We start from the raw sequence: 13,494 nt of genomic DNA, 5'->3' as shown, positions 1-13,494 counted from the left end.
ATGAAAATTAGAGATCGCCGCTAACTGAACCTTAATGGTAGAAACTGAAGAGCCCGACTGAAAAAGGGGAGCCAGAAAATTCAGAACCTCCGATACTGGTGCAGTGAGAGGATCTATACCCCGTTCTTGAGCCCAGAAGGCAAACCTTTTCCATTTACTGGAATAAAGTTTGATGGTGGAAGGTTTATGAGAAGAAGACAGTATGTGGACCACGTCCGGCGAAAGAGCATTGTCTCGGACTAAGGATGGAAGTGGAGTAACCATGCTGCCAACTTCAGGGACCTGAGAGATGGATGAAGCCGTCCTGACTGATGAGTCAACAGGTCTGGCACCGGAACCAGAAACCATGGACCTTCTATCGCATGCCTCTGTAGGAAAGGAAACCAAACTTGACGAGGCCAGTGCGGGGCAATCAAAATCATCTCGCTCTCCATGTAAATGGCCTTCTGTATCACCCTCGGTAGGAGGGGGAACGGAGGGAAGGCGTAGAGAAGACCGGGGCCAAATGTGAGTCAGAGCGTCCCTGGGAATCTGTCCCTGAGAAGGAAACAGTGTGAAGAACTCTCTGCATTTCGCATTGTGAGGGCTGGCAAACAGGTCGCAGCAAGGAAGACCCCATCTGTCGAAGATTTTCGCAGCTATACCCTGGTTGAGGGACCACTCGTGGGGTAAAAGAATGGTCCTGCTTAATCTGTCCGCAATCACATTGGACTTTCCCGGTATGTGCGTTGCCATTAGAAAGCGGTTGGTAGCTACCGCCCAGTGCCAAAGTCTCATGGCTTCTCTGCATAGTGGGTAAGACCTGGTTCCACCTTGCTTGTTTATGTACCACACCACCGACATGTTGTCGGATAGGATAGTAATCGGGCCCTGTGGGAGAGCGTGATGGAGAGCTTGGAGTACCAATAGTACCGCTCTCATCTCCAGGACATTGATATGCAAATCGTTTCCTGGATCTGCCATGTGCCTTGGACCGACCTTTCCAGGTAATGATCCCCCCCACCCTACCTGGGAGGCGTCCGTAGCCAGAGTGGCAACGGGAGGTTGAGGTATAAAGGGTGGCCATTGGTCGAGATTTGATTGGAGAAGCCACCAATGCAGATCTCGACGGCAACTTTCCGTGATTATGATTAAGTGGTTCAAGGGAAGTTCCTGATAAGACCATTGAACCGACAGTAGCCATTGTAAAATTCGCATGTGAAGTCTGGCCAAGGGAACTAAAAGTATGGTCGACGCCATCGAGCCCAACAGTTGTAGGATCCGATGGGCGGGCTCTTTGTAGGGGAGACAGGATTTGACTTGATCTTGTAAGACCTGAATTCTTGCTGCCGGTAAAAGGCGCATTCTTTTTGTGTCCAAGTCTGCGCCTATGAAAGTAATACGCTGAGATGGCTGTAGTACAGATTTTTGCAAATTGAACGTGATCCCCAAGAAACGGCCCAAGGTGAACGTGGCTCTGAGCGCTTGGAGTAGTAGATGCTCGGAGGTGGCAGTAAGGAGCCAGTCGTCTAGATAAGGAAACACCTGGAATCCCAGACTTCTCAGGTGAGCAGTTACCACTGCCAGACACTTGGTGAACACCCTGGGGCTGTGGTGAGACCAAAGGGCAGTGCTCGGAATTGGAAATGACTGACTCTGAGGCGGAAGCGTAAATGTCTCCTGGACTCTTGAGCTATAGGAATGTGATAGTAAGCGTCCTGGAGATCTATGGAGCACATCCATGCATCTTTTTCCAGCAAAGGAAGAATAGATTGAAGAGTGACCATTCGGAATTTGGACTTCTTTACGAAACGATTCAATGAACTGAGGTCCAAAATGGGCCTGAAGTCCCCTGTCTTTTTTGGTACCAAAAATAATTTTGAGTAAGTTCCTGATCCGATCTGATCGATGGGGACAGGCTGGATGGCTCTTTTTTCTAGCAGCTTTGAAACCTCTAATGCTGCCTGATCCCGCTGACTGGGTGGTACGTCCGGGATTTCCCTTAAAGAAGGGGGGGATTTGTTGAAGGGATGATATATCCTCCGGTAATGCGAAGCACCCACTGATCGCTTGTTATGGATTCCCAAGCTTGTGGGTGCGCCGCAAAGTGACCCCTGACTGGCTCCGGAGTTGCACAGTCGGGCAACAACTCAGGAACGCTGGTTGTATGAAGAACCACGAAAGGAATCGCGGTCTCCAGAGTTACGGGGGCCTCTGCCACCTCTGGGGCGGCGTCTTCCAAACCCCCCCCCCCGCCTCTGGAGGGGGAATCACTGGGTGGAGTAGGGAAAGACTTCTGAGATTTTCTAAACCACATTTTCCCTCCTCTCCCAGCCTTGGGGTAAGGCCTAGAAGGAGCGGAAAAAACGGCAGTCAAAGTCTTGCCCTCCTGCTCGCACCGAGTTAGTGTGTCCTTCACCTTGGGTCCAAACAAAGATGACCCATCAAAGGGGGCGTCGGCGAAGGAAGACTTGAAGGCCTCCGCAAATGAACACAAGCGTAACCAGGCTTGTCTCCTGAGGGCAACGCCTGTTCCCGCTGCTCTACTCGCCCCTTCGGCTGCATATGAAATGAGCCTCATGGACGAGTTAACAATAGAAAAGAGGGTAGTCATCTGTGCGCCAACAGTAGGGACCAGCGCCTCAGGTAGGTTACCAACAAGAGAGTCATTTAGCTCTTTGAGAAGATCCCTTTGGAGCCTCGTAAAATGACATAAGTAGTTCAGTGACCGTAAGGCAAAGGCCGCTGAAGAGAGGGTACGCTTCCCGTACCTATCCATGCTCCTAGAATCCTTATTAGGAGGATGAATAGACGTCGAAGCCTCTGCCACGTCCTGCTGTGTGGCAGAAGCCACCACCAAAGCATCTACAGGCACACCCTTTGTGAGAAACTCCTTCTGGGGGCTGACAAATTTATTGGGCCTCGCAGGCACCGGTTCCACAGAATCAGGGTGTTCCCACGCCCTTCGAGAAACCAAATCAAGGAGTTCATCGAAGGGCGGAGACACCCAGGAGGCGGAAGGCTGGGCCCCTAAGGCCTTGAGGAAGACTGACTCCTCAGCTGAAGGGGTTTTGGCTTGCCAGTCACCTCTCTGTCTCAGCATCTCCAAGATATCTGAGAAGGAGATATCATCCGAAGATGATTTGGGGGACCCTTCTGCGTCATCGAGGTCAGTATCCGATGTAACAGACTCATCTTGGGAGTCTACGTGCTTCCTCTTACACAATTTCTTCCGTGGGGGTTCGTCCGAAGCAGTTTCGGACGGACCACCGAAGAAGGGAACCCCGATGGGGGTATCCTCAGGCCCTGGGGCCCGCTGCCGGGGCTGCAACACAACAGAGGCACCAGTCTCCAAATCTAGGGACGGTGAGGTAGAATCTTGCTGAACCGGCAAAGGCATGGCCAGCGCTCCTCATGGCCTCAAAGGCCGGACCTCCAGAATCCAAGGAGGTCACTGGTCTAGAGGCCACGATGGCACTGGGAATTCCAGCAGCCGATGCTCCGAGGAAGACTAGGCATCAAGCACCCAGTCCCAAAGTGTTCCCTCGGGCCCGGCTGAAGAGGTCGCAGTACCAAACCCTGAACCGGAGGACAGGGTAGGAAGCACAGTCGGAGCCGAGACCTCGAAGGGGTCTCTGCTCCGACCGTATGGCTCCGCTTTGCTCCACCACCACCGACTCCAACAGCTCCGAGGAGGTTGGAGGAGGAATCGAATGTGTTGGAGGGGGGATCGGCTCCGAAGCTAACTGTGCTGGAGCCGAGACCAATTTAGTAAATACTGGAGATTGGAATAGCCTCTGTAAAACCCTATCCAGGTCCGAATCTGAAAGTCTCGATGATTTAGAGGAGGTAGACAATCGAGAAGACTTTCCTCTCGGCTCCGAGAGAGAAGGGGACCGGCTCCGAAACGGCTCCAATGCTATCGGCGCCGACTCCACCACCGCATGGACCACCATCGGCACCGAAGGAGCCTTCTTCGGAGCCGAGGGGGAAGAGTCTGAGCTGCACACTTCCACCGGCTCCGAAGCCATTGGAACCGATGGAGGTGATTCACCTCTCGATACTCCAACTTGCGGCTCCGAAGGCAATGGAGCCGAAGTAGGAGGTATCGAGGCAGACTCTTCGACCCTCGGCCCGAAGTCAGTGGAGCCGAGGAAGAAGAGGTCAATTTTGTCTTTTAGAAGTCGGCTCCGACGGACTTGTCGGAGCCGACGATCTTTTCTTTGGAAGCAACAGGAAGATCTAAGGCTTCCTCAAAAGAAGGCTTGATAAGCCCTTTCAATATTAATTTGTTCTTGCGTTCTTGAAGAACTCTAGATGAGAACGCATGACAGACGCTACAAGTCTCTTGCAGATGTTTCGGCCCCAAACAATAAACACATACTGAATGACTGTCTGTAATGGACATTTTATATTTGCACCGAGTGCATTTTTTAAAACCTGACTTTTGTTCCTTAGACATGATACAGGCCACAACAAGTACAAACTCTAAGGAAATACTACTCTACCACAACAAGTATAGCACTATACACAAAAAGCGCCAACTGAAAAGCGCGAGACACACTGGCGCGAGTACTGGTGAAAGTTTACCTCACAACAATTTAAACCAGTTAAACGGCCCAAAGCCCTCTAATTTAAACGGGCTTTGCCCGAAAAAAAAAAAATAACCAAAAGTTAATAAAAAACAATTAGCACTCAAAGGTAGGGCAAAGGCCCTCTAACTTAAACGGGCCTTGCCCGACTGAACAAATTAAATTTCTGGAAACAAGCACTCAACAAAAAAACAATCAGAAATAGCAAGAAATAGCTGTTAAAACAGCTGTTTGGTTAATATGGACAAAAATTCCCTAGGTCAAGGACCAATAAGGTAAAAATAACCACTTAGCTCCAGCCAAGTCGAGACCACGTCCAGCTTGTTAAGCGGCAAACGAGATCTGGGGAAGCAGGTGTAGTGCATCCTGGGATAGGGAGTAGCCCAGCCAATGAGAGACTTCGTGCTAGTGTATTAGTTGCCGAGTCGGAGCCGATGGATCGGCTCCGAACCCATATGTTGTGAATGTAGGCGAGATAGGATCCCATTACATCATATATTTTTTTGACTGATCAGCCCTTTTGAAACAGTGCTGAATTACCTATGAACATTTATCTGAGTACTAAATATGGAGGTTTACATTTTGTTTGAAAATTCTGGCACTTACAACTATTTGCTTACTTAGACCTTTTCAAGTAAACTAATTACCTGGATCTTCATAACACCATTCTGCACTTTTCTTTGTTGTTTCCTGAATAAGAATTGGCGTACAGCGCTTTGAATTGTAGTAGCCGCTTTATTCCGACGAGCCAGGAATGCTCTCAGTCTTCGTTGTAATCTTACAATACAAAGTCTCTCCTGCTGAAATCTTCTCTGCTGTAGCCCGGCCCTGAACAATCTCTGAAAGAAACATTCTCAGGTTTACACAGCATAAACCTTTCTGAATTTTACTTGTAGTTTATGATTTGCAAAATCTATACATTTGCTTGCTACAGTTACAGTTTACATGTACAACATTTGTATGAGAGTGATCTCTGTCATTTATCATGAAAATAAAAAAGTCACTGGAGTTAAAAATAATCTATAAAATTCTCTAGAACTCCCCCTACCCTCTTTCTCAATTTCAGAAATTCTTTTCTTTGTCATACTTAATAACCTTAAGAGCATATGCATCACAGAAATTTACATACCTTCTGGCAATAATATATATTCCCTTGGCTCTCTACTATCTCTCAAGAAATAGTCATGCTGGGACTTCCAAGATGGCTGCACAATGAGTAACAGCTTGTTTCTCTCTATCCCAGTTTGAAAACAGAAGCTCAGCAGAAAAAGTCAACGGACTTGCATTTATGGTTAAATTTCTGTAACTGGTTAGTAATTGCACTGCCTGGATGCCGGAAATGAAGAAATACAGAAAACCTGGAAAAAAATCAGCTACATAAAGTGAGGAAAAAAACTGACTGGGGAGAGTTCTGCAGCTATTCAACAAAAAGCAATGCAACCTTCAGACACAACTTCCAGTAACCTACAGGAAGATACAAGTGCATACAGACCTGGTTAAAATAAACAAAACACGACAGAGTGCAGCAACACACACAACAAATGGCTGGAAAAATGGAAGAAGCTTTACGCAGATATTCAGATGAGATGATAAAGCTGCAAAAGTCAGATGTCGAAATAAAGAAAAGGATAGGCGAATATGAGACTGCTCAGGAAAAGATGTTTAAAAATAATACAATTAGAGGGCAGAGCATGTAGGGAAAACCTGAGATTTTCAGCTATACCAGAGAAGCTAGAAGGAAGACACTGCATTAATTTTATGAAACCATAAATAAGCAACTGGACTGGTATTCCACAGCAGTTGTTGTTAGTCGAAAGGATACATTGTGTGCATGCTCCAAACCTGGCTATAAGAAAGAAACCTAGACCTTTAATAGTAAAGATGCAATCTTACCAGCAAGAGAAGTTGATTCTAACAAAATTGTGACAGAAGGACAAAGTACTAAACGTGGGAGACAGCAGTGTGTTTGTGGAGAATGATTACTCATTGTACATCAGACAGAAGAGGAGCAAATTTATTCCACTGTTCAGGGAATATCAAGATGTAGGTGTGAGATTCAAACTTCTGTACCCAGCTGTCTTCAAGTTATACTTTCCTGGTGGGACAAACATATTTTTTTGATGAATTACATGCTTAGGAGGAAATACAAAAGTCTGCCCAACAAAAAGAGAACTGTGAAACAGATGGAGATTCTGTTTCTTGTTCTTCTGGTAATAAAGACCACAGAGACACTTGTACCTTTGAAACCTTTTCCACTGTTTCAACGGAAAATGTTAGAGAGAAAGAAGGGAGCACAAGAGTTGACTAGAAGAATCGAGAGTATGTTGGAAATAAAGCAGAGAAAGGATTTCGGAGATTAACAGTAATAAAACCAGTAACAAGTGATTACAATGCAATAATTATATTTTTGAAATATGACCGAACTACAAAATCTGGAAATATTGAACTTTTTCACAGTTTGTTGGACTTGTGGAGGACTCTAAAGCATATGCCCTACTTCATGTGATTAACGTTCAGAAAAGTGCTTTGGGGAGGGCAAGAGGAGGAAGAAAGGAAGAAGGTTAACTGTTAAATACATTTTTTTTCTTTAAATAGTACCAATTTTGTGACACATGATTTTCTTCACATGCTATAAAGTGTTTTCAATTATTTTGAAGTGTAATGGGGACTGTAAACAGGTGCTGCTGTTTATTTTTCTCCTTCTCTTCTTGCTCAGTTTTAAGAAATGTAGGTACTACAATGGGTAAAAAAGCCTGGTTAAAAAGCACAAGAAAACAGATTGTGTTTTTTCTCATTCTTGCATGGGGAAATGATGGCATTAAAGACCTTCGGTTGATTTATTAACAAGTGTTAAGAGAAAACAAGTAAACGAAAAAGAACATTGAATATTACAAGTTTTTTTTTTCTATCAAATACAGGTAAGCTCAGTAACAATTCTGCAGCTGGTCTTCATGTTTCCATGGAAACAATCGGAAAAAGAGAAACTAGCTGCCTGGTTCTCATGTCTCCATGGAAACAATCTGATGAAGAGAAACTAGCTACAATCTGGTGGAGTGTGATTGGCTGGAGGAAAAAAGAGAACTTGGCTAAAAGATAATGTTCTCAGGAAGCATTCAGGGGTTTTCTCAACGTAGATAATGTTCTCTGAAAGCATTCAGGGGCTTTCCCAAGGTAGTTACTGTTCTTTGAAAACATTCAGGGGTCGTCCTAGCTGGGAGAGCTATAAAGGCAAAACCAATCAGCAGTTGTGTTAGCATGACTAACCTTTCTTTTTGGTTAAATTTAGCCTGTCTGTGTAGCTATCAACTCAGAATGCATGTTCTTATTAGGAAGCAAAAATGTCAATATTTGAAGATGTAAATAGTTTTGTGTGTTAAGTTAATAGCTTTAGGAGGGTTATGAGAGGGTTTGTTTGTTTGTTCTGTTTGAGGACTTTACAAAGAACAAAAAGTTATGTAAGATATGGCATAGACACAAGTGGATATGACAAGAAACAACTGCATAAAAGACCACTCTGCCAAACAATATATACATTTAACATAAAAGTTGGAACTATACATTTAACAAAAAAGCAGTTATATATAAAAGGTGGCAATAACTATATAAAAAAATGATGCTTTCTGTAATGGCTTTCAATCTGAATGGTCTTACAGATAAACATAAAAAAAGGAGTAGTGAATTATATAAAAAAATGTACAGTGCAAATAGCTATGCTACAGGAGATGCACATGAAAAGAACTGAACATCTGAATTTGATAAAGAAAGGTTTTCAGGATGGTTATTCAGTGGAACATCTGGGGCAAAGGAAAAGAGGGGTACTTATATTAATTGCAAGAGAAGCTCCAACAGTGATAGAAGAAGAAAAAAAAGATAATAATGGAAGATATGTAGTACTATGCGGCTACTGGCTACAGGAGAAGAATTACACCGGCATGCATTTACACCCCCCTTAAAAGTGCTACAATGGAGCTTAAGAAAATTCTGGGAAAAATGATCAGCTTTCAGCAAGGAATATTATTTACAGGTGGAGACTGGAATTTGGTTTGCAACAGTGAAGATGTGTCTGGGGGGGCCTAGAAGGGAAAATATAACAAAGGAGTGTAGGTTTTTGAAGAAATTTATGAAAATGTTTGGCAAGGAAGATGTGAATTCAGTACTAGGAGTTCAGAATGAATTTACATATTACTCACGGAGCTACAAAAACTGGGCTAGGCTAGACAGATTTTATATCTCACAGGAACATGTGAGCTTAATTGAAGGTCTTGAAACACACTCAAACCATTTCAGATCATGTGCCAATAATAACTAAAATAAAAACACAAGGTAATGAAATAAAAATGAGATGTTGGCACTTTCCCTCCTATTGGTTAAAAAGAAGAATTCAAGGAATGGGTTTTGGAATTAATTCAGGAGCTACTACAGAAGACAGAATTTTCATCTGAAAACATAACTAGGGAGTGGGATAAAATTAATGTGGAGTTTAAAACTAGGGTGGAAATAACAGAAAGGGAGATATAGTTAAATAATAACAAGAATTATTTAGGGGGACTGACAAATGTTAAAGTATTACTTCGACAATATGACAAGTTTAGAAAGACTGCTGTTAAGCAACTGTTTTTTGATAATTTTAGAGCACAAACACATTTAGCACAACAACTCAGGCAACAGAAAGTGGGAAAATGCTGTCACCAAGCTAAAGTTAAAGTATTACTTCGACAATATGACAAGTTTAGAAAGACTGCTGTTAAGCAACTGTTTTTTGATAATTTTAGAGCACAAAAACATTTAGCACAACAACTCAGGCAACAGAAAGTGGGAAAATGCTGTCACCAAGCTTAGGAAGCCTATAAGAAGGAAGAAAACAAGTGACCCTGTTAGACATATTAGAAATATTTTGGATATTTTATGAAAGTTTGTATAAAGCAGAGAAATATGGAAATCAAAAAAGGTACAAAGGGAAATGTTTATGGAAGAATTAAATATGCCCAGGTTAGAGGTAGATGAGCCTCAATTACTAACAGGATAGGAAGGGATGAAATAAAAATGGCTATGTATAACCAATCTACAAGAAAGTCCCCAGGAATAGATGATATTCCTGTGTCAGTTTGGAAATTAGAAGGGGAAAAACTGATAAATATGTGGAAGGTTTTGTTTAATAATATTTTAAGAGAAGTACCAGCATCCTGGAAGAAGGTAGTGGTAATGTTAATACCTAAAGAAAGTAAAGATCCACTGGATCCAGCTTCATACAGGCCCATTTCAATAGTAAACCATGATTATAAAATGTTTATGTCTATAATGGCAAAAGTGATACCAAATGTGATAGATATGGCTCAGTGTGGTTTTGTGGCGGGGAGGCAAACATTTGGCAATATTAATAGAACGCTAATGATCTAGAGGGAAGCAGAATGTAAGAAAATACCACTTTTATTGGTGGGTCTTGATGCAGAGAAAGCAAAGGACACAGAGTAGACTGGGACTTCATGAGCAGGGCAATGGAAGCATTTGCTTTCGCTGATACAATTATAAGGTTGACTAGAAGAATATATCAGGGATCTGAGGCGCTAATTAAGGTGGCTGAGGTCCTCTCCAATAATTTCTGCTTGAGTAGAGGAACCAGGCAGGGTTGTCCACTTTCCTCTTTGTTGTTTGCATTATATTTAGAACTACTGGCAAAGAAAACATGGGATTCAGAAATTCAAGGATATAATTGGTATGGTAGTCAGGAAAAGCTGTCTCTATTTGCAGATGATATTTTATACATGACAAAACCAGAAAGGGACATTACAGAGTTGTGGAACATTTTAAGACAGTTTCATATCTTCTCGGGATACAAAATTAAAGAAGCTAAAATAAATGCAATAGAGATACATTATGTACCCACACATTTATTGACCCAACAATATCTATATTTATGGGGATATGATAAAATGAAGCATTTAGAGTAGTATGGATTAGAAATGACTATGTTGTGGCAGCTAAGGATATGTGGGAAGAGAGGAAACAGAAGATAATACAAAAATTGAGAAACTGGAAGCTTTGTTACATGGATATGGATACTAAGATACAAGCCATTAAAATGTTTTTGGTCCCTTTAGTCTTATCACAAGTCAGGCATATTTGTATCAAAAAGAGGAAAGGCTGTGGATAGCAATTAAAAAAGAGATGAAGGGTTTTTATCTGGGAGGGAAAGACAGCAAGGATTAAGTGGGATAAGCTGATTCTTCCAGTAGAACAAGGCAGGTTAGGAATACCCAATTTGAGGGGGTATTTTACAGCAACACAGTTAAGGTTGTGGTACATAGCACAAGTACAAAACTACAATTCCAAGTGGAAAGGGATGATGATGATACAGGAAGGGAGCTCAAGAAATAAGGAGATTGGGATTTTGGATATAGACTCTTAAGGAGAGCAACAAAAATCACGCAGAGTACTATATTCATAAAACAGCAGGGAGTGTTCTAAGAACCAAACCAGCACAAGAATGGAGAAAAGAGATTTTGCCGATAGGGATGACTGTGGTCAGGGATACAGATAATAGGCAATAGGGGGCTGGAATTTATTGGAGAAAACTGGCAAAGGAACCAAGATATTGGGAGCAAATAACTAGAAAGGCAAAGGTAATAGAAAGGGAAGACCCCAATAATTTATTTGGACTTCAGGTTAGAGATTGCCTTCCCTATCAAGGATTGATATCAGGGTATAGGCAAAGAGAAAGAAATAGGGGACTCCTGAATGAAAGACCAGCACTGGTAGAGTTTTTAATAGAATTTAGAACAGAAGCTGCCATTAAACAAGGAATAGTTAGAAAAGCATATAAAATACTGCATGATAGTTATAAGAATCAATCAGAGGAGCTTAGGACTGGGAAGAGAGAGTGGATAATCAATTCAAAAAGAGCAAATGGGAGGCTATATGTATATCTCCCAAATATGCAACAAAATCTAGAACATTTGGGATATTTGCCTGAAAGTGTTTACATAGGTATTTTTATACCCCAAGTAGACTCCAAACAATTTTTTCCTCAGATGGATGGCAAGTGTTGAAAGTGTGATGGGCAAGAAAAAGGTGGCTGGAAACGTTTTTTGGGAGTGTAATGAGCTGGAAGACTTTAGCGATTCCCTGCACACAGCTCTGTCAGAAATGCTGGGTGAGCAGATTGGACTGACTTGGGAGATGATTTTTCTGAGCTATGGCACAGAATCAGAATTGCATAGACATGGTAAGGCCTTGCTGCGTCTACTAATGGTGGCCGCCAAAAAAAGCAATTACTAGAAAATGGAAATCAAAATCTAAACCAACTATACTGAAAGTAGTGAATAAGTAACAACTGGAATTGTGATCTTTAGAAAAGGGTAGGAGCAAACTACATAGGAATTGTGGGAACAATACATACAAGGGAGGAATGAGGCCTAAAAGGCAGCAGGACTCAAGTGAGCTATGTAATGTTTGAGAGTAAAGATTGGGTAGATTATAAGTGATGTATAATGTTTGCAACTGGGAATGTGTCAGTATGGTTTGTGATGTAAAATGCTTGTGACTAGGATTGTGTTGGTGTGGTTTATTTTCATTTATATAAATGTATGATTGCCTGTGTAGTAAATGATGGTTTCATGAAGATGTGTCTTGTTAAAAAAAAAAAAAAAAAAAATCAAGACTTGAATAATTTATGTAATATTGCTTATGTTATATGATATATAGCAATATACGTGAAGTATAATGTTTGTTATGTTAATATAGTTTAATTACTTTTATATGAATGCAGATTTGCCTATGTCACGAGTGGTAATTCAATAAAGGTGTTTGGGGGGGGGGGGGGGATAGTCATGCTGGGTGACAAACTTTGATTGACTGTCTTCACAACTCCATCCTCTAATGCCATAGATCTATATGGCTTTCTTCTTGCTTCATCTCCCACTAGGTGCAACAAAGATCGCAATATGGAAACATTTGATTGGAACATCACTTCCTCTCCCAACAAAATTATTTCCTCTGGTACCATACTCGATACTCTAATTTATGATCTCCCAATCTTTACTGTCAAATACGGAAACTTATACTTAAAAACGAGTTATGTACTTACCATAACTTGTCATCTGTGCTATCCAATGTCATTATTCATCACAGATAGGTCTTGGATCTGAGCCAGCAACTGTCAGACAGATCCAGAGCTCTAGTGCCTCCCCTTCCCAGATTGAGTTTGCTAAGGGAAAGGAAACACCTTGGAATTTGGAGAAGACAAAAATATTCCTACATATCCAACCATTCCAGCTCACCAGTACCCTCAGAAGGAAGGGGGCAGGAGAATGGGAATGTGATGAATAATGACACTGGATAGCACAGATGCCAAATTATGGTAAGTACACAAGTCTTTATCTGATGCTATCCGTGTCATTATTCAGCACAGATGGGTCAGAGTCCCCAGCATCTATGTACCCTGGGTGGCCTCAAGGAAAGATATACCAGAGTATGGAGGAACCAAAGGAAGCCCTGTTCCTGTAAACTAAGCCCAATTTGTACTGAGAAATGAAAGTGCGAGGATTAGATCAAGTCGCAGCAGCACAAATCTCATCCAGGGAAAGCCTGGCCAAGAAAGCAGAAGATGTTGCAATAGACATGGTGGAGTGGGCCTTCACCGGTCTGGGCAATTCCTAAGCTCATAAACATAAGAAATACAATCAGTGATCCACCTGAAAATGGTCACTTTGGAAACAGCCTGACCTTTTCTGTTCCGAGAGAATGCCACAAAAAGTTGATCCGACTTCCTAAATTCCTCAGTCCTTTTTAAATAAAAATGCAATTGCCTGTGGACGTCAAGACAATGCAATATATACTCTCCTTTATTAGGAAAAAAATGCCGTTAGCTGAATAGACTAGTTGAGATTCGTCTTGGAAGCCACTTTCGGGAGAAAGGACAAATTTG

At 42.2% G+C, this 13,494-nt stretch overlaps 1 protein-coding gene across 1 annotated transcript in view; it reads right to left on the bottom strand.

The window, feature by feature from the left end:
• The window catches only part of ASPM (assembly factor for spindle microtubules), a 2,279,206-nt gene that overhangs the window by 486,629 nt on the left and 1,779,083 nt on the right, over positions 1–13,494 (bottom strand). Inside the window, exon 25 of the mRNA XM_044080257.1 lies at positions 5,219–5,410. Coding sequence (XP_043936192.1) covers positions 5,219–5,410 — 192 coding nt within the window. The remainder of the gene's footprint in view (positions 1–5,218; positions 5,411–13,494) is intronic.

Source organism: Protopterus annectens, chromosome 8.part0, assembly GCF_019279795.1.
Source record: "Protopterus annectens isolate FY-2018-M chromosome 8.part0, PAN1.0, whole genome shotgun sequence".
In the NCBI taxonomy this organism is placed as follows: Eukaryota; Metazoa; Chordata; order Ceratodontiformes; family Protopteridae; genus Protopterus; species Protopterus annectens.
This window is presented reverse-complemented; position numbering and strand designations above follow the sequence as displayed.